General features: G+C 39.1%; 1 protein-coding gene across 2 annotated transcripts; it reads left to right on the top strand.

Moving 5' to 3' along the window:
- The first annotated feature begins 6,287 nt into the window (after nucleotides 1–6,287).
- rnaseh1 (ribonuclease H1) lies at nucleotides 6,288–14,615 on the top strand. 2 transcript variants are annotated; one of them, XM_034003594.3, is made up of 9 exons: nucleotides 6,288–6,374; nucleotides 6,685–6,774; nucleotides 6,972–7,096; nucleotides 9,619–9,819; nucleotides 10,116–10,218; nucleotides 10,309–10,363; nucleotides 11,006–11,090; nucleotides 11,330–11,454; nucleotides 13,533–14,615. In XM_034003594.3, exons 2-9 carry the CDS (start codon nucleotides 6,710–6,712, stop codon nucleotides 13,617–13,619), a joined length of 846 nt encoding a protein of 281 aa, XP_033859485.2. In that variant the 5' UTR covers nucleotides 6,288–6,374; nucleotides 6,685–6,709; the 3' UTR covers nucleotides 13,620–14,615. The 2 variants fall into 2 exon arrangements, with proteins under 2 accessions (XP_033859485.2, XP_033859484.2); XM_034003593.3 differs by having other exon boundaries at nucleotides 6,332–6,774.
- Nucleotides 14,616–15,609: the final 994 nt, after the last annotated feature.

Below are 15,609 nucleotides of genomic sequence, written 5' to 3'. Positions count from 1 at the left end.
GAGATCTTGGGATCAATAAGCTACTAACAACCAAACGAGCAAGATGGGCTGAATGGCCTCCTCTCATTTGTAAACTTTCTTATGTTTGTATGAAATTCCTAATTCTTTTGTCTGGGCTTCTCTCTTTTAGAAATATTTAGCTCCCACGCTCTGAATCTAGATCAAGTCAGGTTAGAGAATCGCAGGGCTCCTTGTCTTTCTGAAGACGTAGAAGTTTTAATTTAAGAGTATAGAGTCAGAGAAGAAACATGGCAAGTCAGACATTTGGTATAAATTAATTTAAAAATGACTAAATATTGTGCAATCAATTGATAGCCGTTTTGCTGATTAGTAGGCTATGTTCACTGGCTGTCTAAGAATAGTTTTTGTTCTGAGTAAAAAATGTACACTCCTTATATAATGTCTTTTAAGGTAGAAAAGGGAGCTGAAGTATTTGTTACATGATTTAAACCAGATTTGTTTATTGGAGCCTGCTTGAAAAAACGTTAAGTCTGTCTGCATCCCATTTGTTATGTAACACAATTTTTGTTCCTGGGTTGTAAGTGTTATTTCCTAATTGCTTATGCCTCAAAAGTATAGAAAATGGCTATTATTCCCAACAAACTTTGCTTTTGTGACCAGGAGTGATATTTAGAAATGTACCTATTTCCAATGAGAAAATGAGGCGAATTTGTGTCTTTTCGTTCACATAAAGTCAGAAAAAAACAACATATGAATCCAAATTAACATGTATTTATACTAAAGTAATACAAAAATGACTACAAAAGATTTAGAAGTGAGTAGTTTTTCGAGATTTACGATTATACTGTAAATCACTTTCACGAATCAGCCCCCAAATGTAGTCTCCCATCATGTTCTCGTTATACTGTCCTTCATTGACAGCTCATCCAGGAGCCTCAAAGCCGTGCTGCTCCATAATGGTAACAAGTACCCGTCTCTTCCCCTGGCTCACTCAATGCACCTCAAAGAGGATTACAACAGCATCAAGACCTTGCTGGACGCCTTGAAGTATGATGAGTACGGCTGGGACCCCCGGAAGGTGCTGATGCCACCACTGCACATCAAATTGGGCCTTATGAAACAATTTGTCAGAGCTCTAGATAAGGAGTCTGCAGCCTTCAAGTACCTTCAAGACTTCTTCCCTAAGCTGTCTGAGGCAAAGGTCAAAGCCGGTGTCTTCGTCGGACCACAGATAAAGAAGATCCTGGAGTGCAATGAATTCCCCAAGAAGCTCACTAGTAAGGAGAAAGTGGCTTGGAACAGCTTTGTCGCAGTGGTTCGGGGCTTCCTGGGCAATCAAGGCTGTAGAAATGTTTCAGTATCCCAGACCAGCTGTGGGAATGAGAAGAACACGCTTTAGATTTTACCTTTAAAAAAAAAAAAAAAAAAAAAAAATCACAAAACCAATGTGACAACCGTAAAATGATTTTGTTTTTCAGGCTGCAACCAAGGTGGTGCAACAAGCTAAAAGTCAAAATATAAAGAAGCTGGAAATCCGAACTGACAGCATGTTTACGATGGTAATGGTTACTTTGATATAAAATCATGTGCTCCTATTGTCTTTGTCTAAGTAAATGTAGTACCAGCAGTAAATATTGTTGGTTCCGGTCATTTTAATAAACTAACGGATCTCGCTGTGATGAAATAAGAATTGCATGTTTGCTTTTTAACTTGTATATTAAATAGGTTGAAGAAACGGATGCAGTGTGCAATGGTACTGTGGCAGGGCGGAAGCCCTACACATGGGAAATATGTAGTTTTATTGTGTATTTTGGGGTTTTTAGATTGATTTAATTAATTGTTTAATTATTATTATTATTATTTATTTCTTAGCAGACGCCCTTATCCAGGGCGACTTACAATTGTTACAAGATATCACATTATACATTATTTCACATTATACAGATATCACATTATTTTACATACAATTACCCATTTATACAGTTGGGTTTTTTTTCACTGGAGCAATCTAGGTAAAGTACCTTGCTCAAGGGTACAACAGCAGTGTCCCCCATTGGGGATTGAACCCACAACCTTCCGGTCAAGAGTCCAGAGCCCTAACCACTACTCCACACTGCTGCCCCCCACACTGCTGTTAACTGCTGTTGAGCTCAGCCGGGGACGATTACCTGTCTGCATGGAGCAGCAGCTGAAAGTGATGAGCTGTTCCAGCAGGCAGGTGGGCGTGTCTCAGCGGAGCGTCAGTATAAAAACACAGAGATCACTGTGATCTGGGCTGCTGCAAGGCCTGCTGTTATCACGGTACTTTTGATTTATAGTTTGTCATATTGTGTTTTATTTTGAGTGTTTGTACAGTCTCGTCCTCTATGCGCTATCCATTGCTGGTAGCATCACATGACATTATTGTTAACTTTTTGTTTGTGTTTATTGATTAAATCCTGTGCACCTGTGTTGGCGTATCAACGTCAATCTCTCTACCTCAGTCTCTTCTGTGTTCTCCTCGGCCGCCTGAGGCAAGTATACCAGGACTCTACCACAGGTACCTAATTATCATTGAGTCTGACTTTCTCCCGTACCATTTAAAATGCATGTATGCATGCACTGACTAAATGCAATATAATCTTTTACTGAGTTAAAAAATGGATTCCAAATGATTGGACTCTAAGCACTGGAGGTCCTGTTGTCAACAAAGAAGATTTCCAAAATCTTGACCGTGTCTCCCGTGGCATGGACATCACCTGGGTAAGTGTTTCCATTTTACATTAATGGTCTTTGGGCTTGTTTTCCTCCTTCCTGGTGACTGTAATCCTCCTCATTTTATGGTTTCTAGAGATGTTCTCGTACAACTCCCTTTTTGTACTTTGCCAGGCTGCATTAAGGGGTCTCATTTATCCATTACTATTGGAGTTTAAAACTTTTTTTTTTTAATCACTTGTTTTCAGCACCACTGAAGCTGTAACATGAGTGCCTTATTCCAGTTTAATGGCCAATAACTGAAAAGCTCTGAATCCCCCACAGTTGCAGTGAATACTGTGTATGTCGTACACTTTTAACTGATCTCAAGGCCCAAATGAGATTGTTTTGGATGTTGTATACTTGATGTCTGATTTTAACTGTCTTTTCTTTTCAGATGCATGTCCCTGGACATTCGGGTGATGCAGGGAATGACATGGCTGACTTGCTGGCACAACACAGAGCAAGCAAGAGATATTAGTGCAGTGAAGTTCTCTTTGGATTCTCTGAATAAACCGTTTTAGAGTCTAGGTGTGGTTGTCTTCATTACTAAACCAATGTATATAGTCTTCATTAAGAGTTGCAGAGGTGTTTTAAACTGTTGTCCTCCAGTTAAGCACTTAAGTGTGTTATTTAAGATATTGGAAGTGTTCTCTCTCTCATTGAAATTGTTTTGTTTGGGGGGGGGGGGTCTATTTTCAATTATATTGCTGTTCAGTTTTTATTCTCCATCTTCTGTGTGTGATTCTGCAATTCTAAAATCTCACTGTTCAATAAAACTTCATTGTACATGATTTTGTTTTGAATGCAAATAAAATAAATGTTCAGTAGCTAGTGTTTTTATTCTATTTATGGTCTTCTACACTATTAATATACAGATACAATGGTGCAGGTGCATTTCTACAGTATGTTCAGTCAACTAGTTTGAAAGAGTACTCAATCTGGATGAATTCCTCCTGCTTAGAAAACAGGACTCTTGTTACCACAGCTTGCAGTTCTTTGAGCCAAGGTGTTCAAAGGAAGTCCTGTTGAACCCTGCCAAATCTAGTTACTTCAGCCTACCCGTTCTGGTTTCTTCTGCTGTGTGTGAACACTCATCTGAAGCCTGTTCCCTTTTCAAAAAGCAGAATCTCTTCAACTTCTCTCCTCGCAGACCACCTTTCTAAATGCGAGCTGGGTCTCTGTACTTGTGTGTATGACATTATCTGCTTCTCTGACCCAAACAAGTATGTGGATAACTGCAGACTAGGTCTGTTTTTATTGAGGTACTGTCTGATGTTTTGAGAGTGCGACCTGTCGTCACTTCACTTGAAAACTGGAAGAAGCAATTGTGAGTTCACTAGACTTTTTTCTTATATATATATATATATATATATATATATATATATATATATATATATATATCTCCGTACCTCACATTGCTGTCTTCTCTCGCTCGCTTCTCAGCTAGGAAAAAATTGCTCATCGGAGATTATAAAAAATACTGCATGGGGTAGTGTGTGATAAATGAGAATTGAATGCGTGTGTATGTGCATATATACAGTACTGTGCAAAAGTTTTAGGCAGGTGTGAAAAAATGCTGTAAAGTAAGAATGCTTTCAAAAATAGACATGTTAATAGATTATATTTATCAATTAACTAAATGCAAAGTGAGTGAGCAGAAGAAAAATCTAAATCAAATCCATATTTGGTGTGACCACCCTTTGCCTTCAAAACAGCATCAATTCTTCTAGGTACACTTGCACAAAGTCAGGGATTTTGTAGGCATATAGTCAGGTGTATGATTAAACAATTATACCAAACAGGTGCTAATGATCATCAATTCAATATGTAGGTTGAAACACAATCATTAACTGAAACAGAAACAGCTGTGTAGGAGGAATAAAACTGGGTGAGGAACAGCCAAACTCAGCTAACAAGGTGAGGTTGCTGAAGACAGTTTACTGTCAAAAGTCATACACCATGGCAAGACTGAGCACAGCAACAAGACACAAGGTATTTATACTGCATCAGCAAGGTCCCTCCCAGGCAGAAATTTCAAGGCAGACAGGGGTTTCCAGATATGCTGTCCAAGCTCTTTTGAAGAAGCACAAAGAAACGGGCAACGTTGAGGACCGTAGACGCAGTGGTCGGCCAAGGAAACTTACTGCAGCAGATGAAAGACACATCATGCTTACTTCCCTTCACAATCGGAAGATGTCCAGCAGTGCCATCAGCTCAGAATTGGCAGAAAACAGTGGGACCCTGGTACACCCATCTACTGTCCGGAGATGTCTGGTCAGAAGTGGCCTTCATGGAAGACTTGCGGCCAAAAAGCCATACCTCCGACGTGGAAACAAGGCCAAGCGACTCAACTATGCACGAAAACACAAACTGGGGTGCAGAAAAATGGCAGCAGGTGCTCTGGACTGATGAGTCCAAATTTGAAATATTTGTCTGTAGCAGAAGGCAGTTTGTTCGCCGAAGGGCTGGAGAGCGGTACACGAATGAGTGTCTGCAGGCAACAGTGAAGCATGGTGGAGGTTCCTTGCAAGTTTGGGGCTGCATTTCTGCAAATGGAGTTGGGGATTTGGTCAGAATGAATGGTCTCCTCAGTGCTGAGAAGTACAGGCAGATACTTATCCATCATGCAATACCATCAGGGAGGCATCTGATTGGCCCCAAATTTATTCTGCAGCATGACAACGACCCCAAACATACAGCAAAAGTCATTAAGAACTATCTTCAGCGTAAAGAACAAGGAGTCCTGGAAGTGATGGTATGGCCCCCACGAGCCCTGATCTCAACATCATCGAGTCTGTCTGGGATTACATGAAGAGAGAGAAGCAACCGAGGCTGCCTAAATCCACAGAAGAACTGTGGTTCAGTTCTCCAAGATGTTTGGGCCAACCTACCTGCCGAGTTCCTTCAAAAACTGTGTGCAAGTGTACCTAGAAGAACTGATGCTGTTTTGAAGGCAAAGTGTGGTCACACCAAATATTGATTTGATGTAGATTTTTCTTCTGTTCACTCACTTTGCATTTTGTTAATTGACAAATATAAACTATTAACATGTCTATTTTTGAAAGCATTCTTACTTTACAGCATTTTTTCACACCTGCCTAAAACTTTTGCACAGTACTGTGTGTGTGTGTGTGTGTATGTGTGTGTGTGTGTGTATATATATATATATATATATATATATATATATATATATATATATATAATGTATGTGTGTGTTCAGAGCAGCTACTGGCTAGTTGGTGAAAATCAGCTTGTATCTTATACAGCACCTGTATATACACATATACTGATGAACAAGTTATTTTGTTTTTTAAATCTTTGACCAGTATCCCAGTATTTGTGTCACTATGCAAAAACAAGAGTTTTAGGGTATTTTTCATTATTAAAAAAAAAACAAAACTTGATTCCACCAAAAATAAAAATACAATGTATAGATATAAACAACAAATGTATTTATTTCAAACAAACACATGCAGTAATAGTTTTGTCATGCTGTTTTAACCATTGCCTTTTATCCAAGCAACCGAGTATGTTAGTGCTGATTGAGGTAACTTCAACCCTCCGACCAGCAGAGGATGCTGTTCTATAACGACGCAGTCTTGTGTTACTAATATCCGTGGTGAAGCTCCACTCCAGACAGCAGCAAGAGCTGAGAAGATATTTGAGGTCACAGGAAAGTGGGTGTTGGTTGTGTTACAGCATTGAGAGAGCATTTTTGTTCACAAATAGGATATAGAAGGAGACGGGTGTTTTAGAAGTAGTTCAGTAGTCTGATAAGTTGTGGTGTGAGTTGAGGTCAAGTTTAGTGTTTGTTTTTAAATATAGAATGTAATTCATTTCAGTAACTGTATTGTTATGAGCTGCTACATCTTCACGCTTTAAATATGTACAACTGAAATCATGTATTTATTATACGGATATGGTAAATCTGATTCTCAGGGTTGACGTAATGAACAATCTGATCCGCTTTTTCAATATTGTACACAGAACCGTGCGTCTTGCGACCGCTGAGATGGTCAAAGGGAAGTATTTCTACGCCGTAAGAAAAGGAACGGTACCTGGTGTTTACGATTCTTGGTAAGTTTAAACACCAAGCTGTTTTCCGAACTAATTCATTGACATGCCAAACTGAACAGCAAATGCATGTAAATACAGGGAAATCGCAGGCGTTATATAGTTGAAGTACATTTAAACAAAACCAATGCCCATGTAGTAAATCTAACGGTTACAGTGCATAGATCTTTTCCACTATTAATGGCTTTGCTTTTCTCCAGGGATAAGTGTAAGGCTCAAGTTGACAAATTCCCTGCAGCTAGTTTTAAGAAGTTTGCATCAGAGGAAGAGGCCTGGGCATTTGTGGGCAGCATTGCTTCGAAGCTGGGCACAACATCAACAACAGGTACGTTTCCATTGTCAATGGTGGCGTTTCCATGCCTGTTTTTTTTATTATTTTTTTTTTAGCTTGAGACATTTGCAGGAGAAAAATGTCTCCTGTAAAATGCTTTTTTGGGTTTCCATTCGCTCAGTTTATTTTACTCGAGTAAACCAGGCTTTTCACCCGACGTCATGCAAATGAATGGGAAAGGTGGGGGTTGGTATGTAAATTAGCTATGCTAAAGTACTTGTGCTGTTTTTAAAGATTACTAGTGAAAATGTGGTTTCCACGCGCAGAGAACTGGTACACGAGTGAATCCAAGCTGCTGTAATAAAGCAAATACCCTGCGCCTGGTTGGTTAATAATGTGTTTTATTGCTCTTGCCCAAATTGTTTTTCAAATGTCATTAGTGGGGTGTCATGTCGTTAGTATTGAATACTGATTCAACTAATTTATCTTATGACTTATAAATTACAAATTAACTCTGAGGTATAAAATGAAACTGACCAACCGGTATTGCAGATCACCATGGCTGAAAACCGATGGAGACGTTAAATATTTCCATTTCATTCAGGCAATACATAGGGGATCAGGTGATGCTGCGTATACTACCCTGGCTTAGAAACCCAACACCACGCTTCGGCAAATATGGGTATTGGGCACTTGAAAGGGAGGTGGCGGATATTGAGGAAATGGACTTAAGTGCAGCATTAGTTTGTTCCCAAAATTGCCACTGCCTGCTGTATCCTGCACAAACTCTTGTCAACAACAAAATGAGGTGTTCAGGAATCAGTGGCTGCCTGTGAGACAGACAGGGAAGGGTACCAGTGTTGCCAAGTCTCTCAAAAAAAACAAACAAAAAAGGCACTGCCTTTCAAAACAAGCGTAACCCATGTTAGAGTATGGGTGTTTATGCAAATTCCAACCCGCAACTCAAAACAATCACAATTCCGCTTACTATAAGCGGACTTGGCAACTGTGAAGGTTAGTTACCTCAGCCGCCAGTTTCAATTGGACAACAGCGATCAGAGGAGGCTCGTGCTGTCAGAGATGCTCTCCTTTCTTTTAAGTCGTGTTGGATTTACTGTTGTGTTAAATATTAATGATGCTAACAACTAAAATACAATCAGTACGATCATTTGCAATTAATTCTTCCGTTCTTAGAGGGCATCAACAAGTTGTTGGTATATCTGTTGCACTGACATCCAGTTCACCAACTATATTTATTAACGCGGAGGGCAGACACGCGTTGTCTTCAGACATAGCTGGGATCAAAAAAAGGATGGGAATTAATTCAGTTACATTAAAGCAGCTAACTTGCTCTTTGTGTTTAACTTTAGCATAGTTTTTACAGCAAGGGTATTCTCAAACAGCTGCTTTAATACTGTAACAAGGGCATAACGCAGTTCATGGCAAGTGGTTTTATACAGAACTGTAAACCCACAAGAGAGATATACAACATGACAGACCAGACACAGCAAAAAACAATAATAAAAAAAAGCCACCCGCATTATCATTAAGGTGAACTACATCACTGCTAACCATAAAACTGCCCATCAGCCACTTAATTTCTGCTGTCTTGGAATCCACAGTAATAACTGACCTCCTCCCTTGCAATATTTATAATGATGTCACTTAAGGGTAAACAAGGTCATTCACATTTACAAGTGAAATGCGGGTTTCCATGTGAAACTCGGCCTGGATTGTCCCGTGTTTGTCATTTACACAAACCATGATTTCTTCCAAACGTGCATGCGCATCGCCATTTCACATGTAAATTGCCCCGCATGGAAACCCCATTAATGAAATTTGTCAGCAAAGCCACATTGAAGATACTTGTTACTAAGATGTGTAATAGTAATAATAATATTGTATGTCATATCTTTTTTTTTTTTTTAATTTTGTAGTCAGCAATTGTTTTTATTTTCTTCCGAATTTGGAATAGGCAATTATTTTTAGGCTCTGCTCAACGCTATTACCCCTGCGTTGACTCGGGAGGGTGAGGATGAACACACGCTGTCCTCCGAAGGGTGTGTCGACCGCTTCTTTTACACACTGCAGGCCCACCATGCAGCCACCTCAGAGCTACAGTGTCGGAGGACAACGCAGCTCTGGGTAGCTTACAGGCAAGCCCGCAGGCACCTGGCCAGACTACAGGGGTTGCTGGTGCGCGGTGAGCCGAGGATACCCTGGCTGACCTAAACCCTCCCCTTCCCCAGCGGTGCTCGGCCAATTGTGTTCCGCTCTCTGGGAACTCCCGTCCATGGTCGGCAGTGAAATAGTCTGGACACGAACCGGCAACGTCCAGGCTATAGGGCGCATCCTGCACTCCACGTGGAGTGCTTTTAACGGATGCGCCACTCGGGAGCCCCTGTACCTTTTTTTAAATGTAATTCACAAATACACAAGACAGAGATTGAAACTAAAGGGATAGCATGATTAAGCTAACATCAATGATAGATCTCTTACATCTGCATTCTTTATGTTTTTGAAAAAAAGTGAAGATCTTATTGAAGCTGTTTTACATAATTTTTGTTTCTTTACAGACTCTGCTGACAGCAATATAGATTACACAGACAGTGAATTAGAAACAATATTTGCCAACACTAGTGGAGTGAAGAGACTATATGATGATTTTTCTGAAGATGGAGAGCCTTCTGCCAAACGCAGGAAAAGCCCAGAAGAAGAAACTGGAACTGTGTGTGCTACTCAGACCACAGTTGGCAAAGACAGCTTTACTTATATGGGTAAAACAAATACACATCTATTCCTAGGTAGCATTTGGTAATAAATAACACACTTGACATGGATGATGTCAGCCTCAACTATAAACTATAAAAGCTGTTCTGTGTTGATTGGTTTATTTCCACTACCTGCATACATGTCCTTAGAAGAGATGTGATGCTTCTTGTATGCCATCTACCTGTACAGAATACATATTTGACCAATATATTTTGGTGACAGATGCCTGGAAAGTCAACACAAATGTTACGAAGCTGGTACAATAGAAATCACTGATTTACGTGTATATTGTTAATTGCAGGGGATGCTGTGGTGGTCTACACAGATGGCTGCTGCTCGGGTAATGGTAAAACCAAAGGAGCTAGGGCTGGGATTGGAGTGTACTGGGGGCCAGATCACCCTATGTAAGAACAGCAGAGGTTTATTTTTGTTTATGATGATTTAGTTTCACAATGCAACTTGTTTCAAGTGATTTCTTTTATCTTCTAATGTAGGAATGTATGCGATAGGTTACCAGGGAGGCCAACTAATCAGAGAGCAGAGATACATGTAAGTTTACTCCCCCCCCCCCCCCCCCCCCCAAGGCAGGGAAGCAGGGATCAGTTTTAATCCTTGTAACACGACATAGCCTTGTGACATGCAGCAAAGGACCCGTGTGCATGAAGCTAAAATGGAATCTTGTATTTAAATCTTAAAAACAAAATCCTCCTTTGCAGTAAACACATGTTTTTGTGTATTACTTAATATACCATCTATAACTTTAAATGCTGATTAAAAAGGAACTGCTTATTAGACGTGCACATGGCTTCAGGGAGACAGTTTCAGAATAGGTTGTCTGCATGCGTGTTTCTGCTGGCATTTGGTATTGCCTTTCTTTAAGATAACACATGATATCTCCAGAAAAAAAATTGAATAGAACATGTGGTAGATGGTGTTCTGAATTGCTAGAGGAAAAATTATATTTTCGCAATGTGTGCACATTTAATGGCTGGTAAACGTGAGTTTTGTCCTATTATTGTGGCTGTCAAATGTTTTTACCCTGCATGTGATTTGTTTCTTAACGGAAATACAATTTTGCATTTACTATTTGTAACCAGCCAAGTCATTCCTAAAATGAGTCCGATTTCTGATGTATAGCAACATCTTTGTTTTTATCACCTATTTTATTTGATTTGATTGTTTATTTTTCAGGCTGCGTCCCGAGCATGTGAACAGGCTAAGAGTATGAATATCAAGAAAATTGTTATCTACACAGACAGCATGTTCACAATCAATGGTTGGTATTATTCTAAAACCTGGCGATGTTCTAAAGTGGCCTTTCACTTTCTCATTGAAAGGTCATACCCGTGTTTAATTGAAGTGTATGGTTTTAGAAGACTGAATCTTTTTTTTTTTTTACTGTGTTTAAATGGAGCTCTGAATAAGCAGCTGATAGCATGAGTTGATTGTGGTTCCTTGATGAAGAACCCTGTATGAAAGAGCCCCAAAGTTAACGCTACACGTTATTGTCTTCAGGTATTACAAAGTGGATATCTAACTGGAAGATGAACGGCTGGAAGCTAAAATCAGGAGGGGAGGTCATTAATAAAGAAGACTTCCAGCGGCTAGAGAAGGGCATACAAGATCTGGAGGTTGTTTGGGTAAGCAGCTTTTTAGTGGACTGGAATGGGGCGGGATGAATATCGTCCAGCAGTGAGGTTCTAGCTGTATGGGGGGGTCTAATTAAATACGATTAGCCCTTCTCAACCATACTTGGCCCATTCCAAAAACTAGTCCGAATTCACAGTTGTGTGTGTGTAAATCAAAGTTGTGGTCAAAACACCCTCATCATCTGCTGCATTTGAAAAATGTGTCTCTTTTTATTGGAGTAGCAAAAAATTAAAGCAGCAGACTGTGTGTTTATTCTATATCATGTTGAGGATGTTGGTTGTGATGATGACACCTGTAATGTGTTTAAATCCATCACTGGGATATGTATGTTACTGTCATAACATTGCTGTGTAGCTACATACTGTACAAATCAAATACAACTATGGCACTGACAAGAAGCCCTTAACCCTTTGCAGTCCATTTATTAAATGCGCGTCAGGTCCAATTTATTTTCACACGCGCAGTTAATTTTAGACGCGCTGTTTAAAAGTATTATTTTCCACAGTCAAACTGGTTTAAAAGGCCCTGCATAACAACAAAGCACTCACTAGGCATCTCCAGCCCCGCCCCACCCTTTTGTTCGCTGTAGCTTTCACCTATGTAAGAAATAAATAATAATAGTCGTACATACCGATCAATCATCTGATCACTGGTTTTATCACCGAACTCCTCAATAATGCGATCCAAGTCATTATTTTATTACTATAACATCTCAAAAAAGCTCTGCAAATGTCCGTGTTCTCTGTGTGCTGATTCACAGTCAGCCAGCTTGTTTACTTACGACCGCCCCGTTATCTGATACCAGGGCCATGTATGACTATTCATGAGATACGCCTTTTTTTTTTTTTTTTTTTCTCCCCCCCCGACTTGTCTCGGCTCCTGTCGCTCCCACTTGGCCATTGAATGGTTTTTCGGCTTTTTCCGGAGAAAAAACGATTAGAAACCCGTTTTTTGCGTTTCTAAAATGATGTCGGACAGGGTCCGACAGTGGACCTGATATGAATAATTGCAATGTCGGACCAGGTCCGACATAGGACCGCAAAGGGTTAATGCACCACAAGATACTGGATCTCGTACTTATAGCCATATGTAGGCTACATATTAACAGAGTTACAAACACACCCGAGGCGAATTAAATCTTATGAGGACCAGTTGATGTCTGTGTCTCGGTAGTCCTCTGGAAGAGTACTTAAAACAAATGTACAGATATACTCTTATGTTCACAGTCTTGCGTTAAATGCAGGAAAAGTCAATTTTCTAACTGGGTGTAGCAGTGGTGAATAAGCATTCATAATGCTTACAAAACAGTCACTCGGAACCAAAACCTCCCTTCATCTCCCCTGCAATGCCAACCCCACGTAACATGACGTTTACGTATGTGTTCTCCCTCTGCGCGGGATGCGAAGTTTATTGGGCGTTTGATTTTACTGAAACATGTTGCATCTTTGAAGTAAGTGTAAAGTCATTTTACAAAAATGTGGCGATTTATACCGGGTTGTGATGCACACCACCCACCACAAAAAAAGAAGTGATTAGCAAAGGGGACTGGTGTTAGTTTCTCAGCACACAGTACAGTAATCGCGCAGTAACAAGGTGCAAACAGGTGATTCTGTGGAAAGATGTTGTCTACTTTGGAACAATGTTTATTTTGTTGCTGTGTTTTGTGCTATTTTGTTTAATAAATGTGCGCATATGTGCTTAGACATGCATCTTTCTGTCTCGGGTTTTAATTCCTGTCAGTAGCCAGCCTGGGCCTTGACGCTACCCTATCACAAGCAGTATAAAATGTTGTTGAATTACAAACTGCTCAAGCCTTTGATTTATAATTAGAAAACCCCAAAAAAGATAATCTAGCAGCATATTATTGAATCTTGAATTCTATTGTTACATGTGTTTTTTTTTTTGTTTTTTTTTTGTTTAACCATTTAACATTTAATTATTAGAACTAGCTAATGTAACTGCCATGTTAAATGATGAGCCTGATGCTTTTCCCTGATCGTACATTAATGGGGACTTCCTGATCCTAACAAGCAACACATAATTACCTGATTTTCCTTTCTATTGACAGATGCACATTCCAGGCCATGCTGGTTATAAAGGAAACGAGGAAGCTGATCGGCTGGCAAAGCAGGGAGCTGCCAAGCCAGAGAATTAGGCTAGAGGAATGTGATGAATAGTAATGGCTGATCTCTTGTATATTGTGCAGCTACTTCTTTTATTTCTTCTGGAAGCAGTGTCTCCAGGTGCACTAGAGCACTGTTTACTGTATGTATCTGTGTATGAGGGTCATTTTTATCACAGCATCATACCTTCCCATAACCCACCAACCTTTGTTAAAAATCTAAATGGGGTTATTGCAACACACGGTGAGAAGACAAAAATGCTTTAGCCAATCCCGTTGCTACAGTAGAGTACCTGTTTTTATTTAGCGTTTTTGCTTCCTTGTGGTTTTGCATTGCTTAACAAACGAACCGTCATTCATTGTTAATTCAACCACTATTCTATTTGATAACCTCAAGTTTACATGAAACCTTCCTGACGTTCTGCACATGAAGACAAGGTTAGGAACTGCATACTGTACTACGAAATAATTAATTGACACTTCTAGTCAAATCGTGGTTTGTGACAATTAAAAAAAATTAAATAAAAAAACCATCAAGCTTCTAATTTAAGAACTTCAAAATGATATGGAACTCAAAAAGTGGCACAAAATTAAAAATGTAATTTTGGACGATGACTCTTTATATTTCAACATTTTTTGTTTTCTTCCCCAAGGAAGTCAAGTAGTGTAAAACTATTTTGCAATTAGAAAGAATTTCAAACATTGTGGTAAGATTTGTAACTCTTCATAATGGTTAATTTAACATCAAATGACTGAAATGGAGAAAGTTACAAAATGTTGTTTTTTTGTGTTTTTAATCTCACCATGGTTATTTTTACAATGTGGTTTTTATTTCCCTCCAAGGTGTGGTTACATATTTTTGTTCAACAACTTGGTAACAGAAGTTACTAAACTTGAAGTGCTGTAACTAAACCGTATAAAGACATATGATGGTAAATGTCACTGTATATCTGTATGTATGTATATATATGATGATGATCTTGTTTATTTGCAATATTATTAAAACGTAGTATTTGAGTTTAACTGTCATATTGAGAAATGCCTTCAACTTAATACATAACATTCAAGAGTAATAAGGGATCCATGTGATCTTCTGATTTCTATGAAAAAATGGGCAGGGTGGGGCTGGGATTAGGAACAAAGAAAAGCGTTTCTATCTATCCTGTCTGTCTGTCTGTCTCCATCTAGTTAGAAGAAGATGACACACATCCTGTTATACCCAATAGATAACATATATTCCAGGAACTATAGAGTGTGACATGTGCGTATGTGTAGTTATTACTATTGAGATGAAGCTGGGTTAGGAGTTAAGGAAATGCCTGTCTGTTGGTCACAGAGAATGTTTTATTTATCCAGAGAACACCTTATCCAGTTGTGATAAAACCTGACTGCAGCATTCTTTACCTCGGGTCACTGAGTGTCAAAATGTGGGGATGTATTGTTGAGGAACCTGCCTGACTTCCGCATGTCACTAATTTTTTTAAATTTTTTTTTTTTTATCCACACTGGTTATATGTACAGGATAAACAAGAAGTGTTGAAAATAATTCACTGTTTCGATTGCAGTTAGGCACGAGAAACTGTGGATTATTTTCTTACCGATTCAACACCTTGAGTTGTTTATGCCACTTAAAACATTTCTTTCTAATTAATACCTGTTTGATAATGAGATTCAGTTGATTGTTAAACATTTCTATGATGTCACCGGTGAGCTTTTGAGTGATAATTCACAAATCTTCTAACTAAAAGTGGCTGTGTGGCTTTGAAGAGAAAGCAAGTGCATGGCAGATACATTGTTGATTAACGAATTCACAGAAAACTGATTTGTCAACGAAACCAGTCAGAACATTTAGACAGAAAAGCGAATGCCGTTTGCAACAATCATTTCAACAATTAGTTAATTAGTATTACACATTTCAAATGTAACACTTAGAAAAGGGCTTGTAATTTTACGTTAGAATTTCATACAATTGTACATTAACAATGTAAAAAAAAATGGTGACAAACCTTCTTTATTTACAGTA

The sequence above is a fragment of the Acipenser ruthenus genome, chromosome 5, assembly GCF_902713425.1.
Source record: "Acipenser ruthenus chromosome 5, fAciRut3.2 maternal haplotype, whole genome shotgun sequence".
NCBI lineage: Eukaryota > Metazoa > Chordata > Actinopteri > Acipenseriformes > Acipenseridae > Acipenser > Acipenser ruthenus.
The sequence above is the reverse complement of the archived record's forward strand: the minus strand, read 5'-3'. Positions and strand labels throughout refer to the sequence as shown.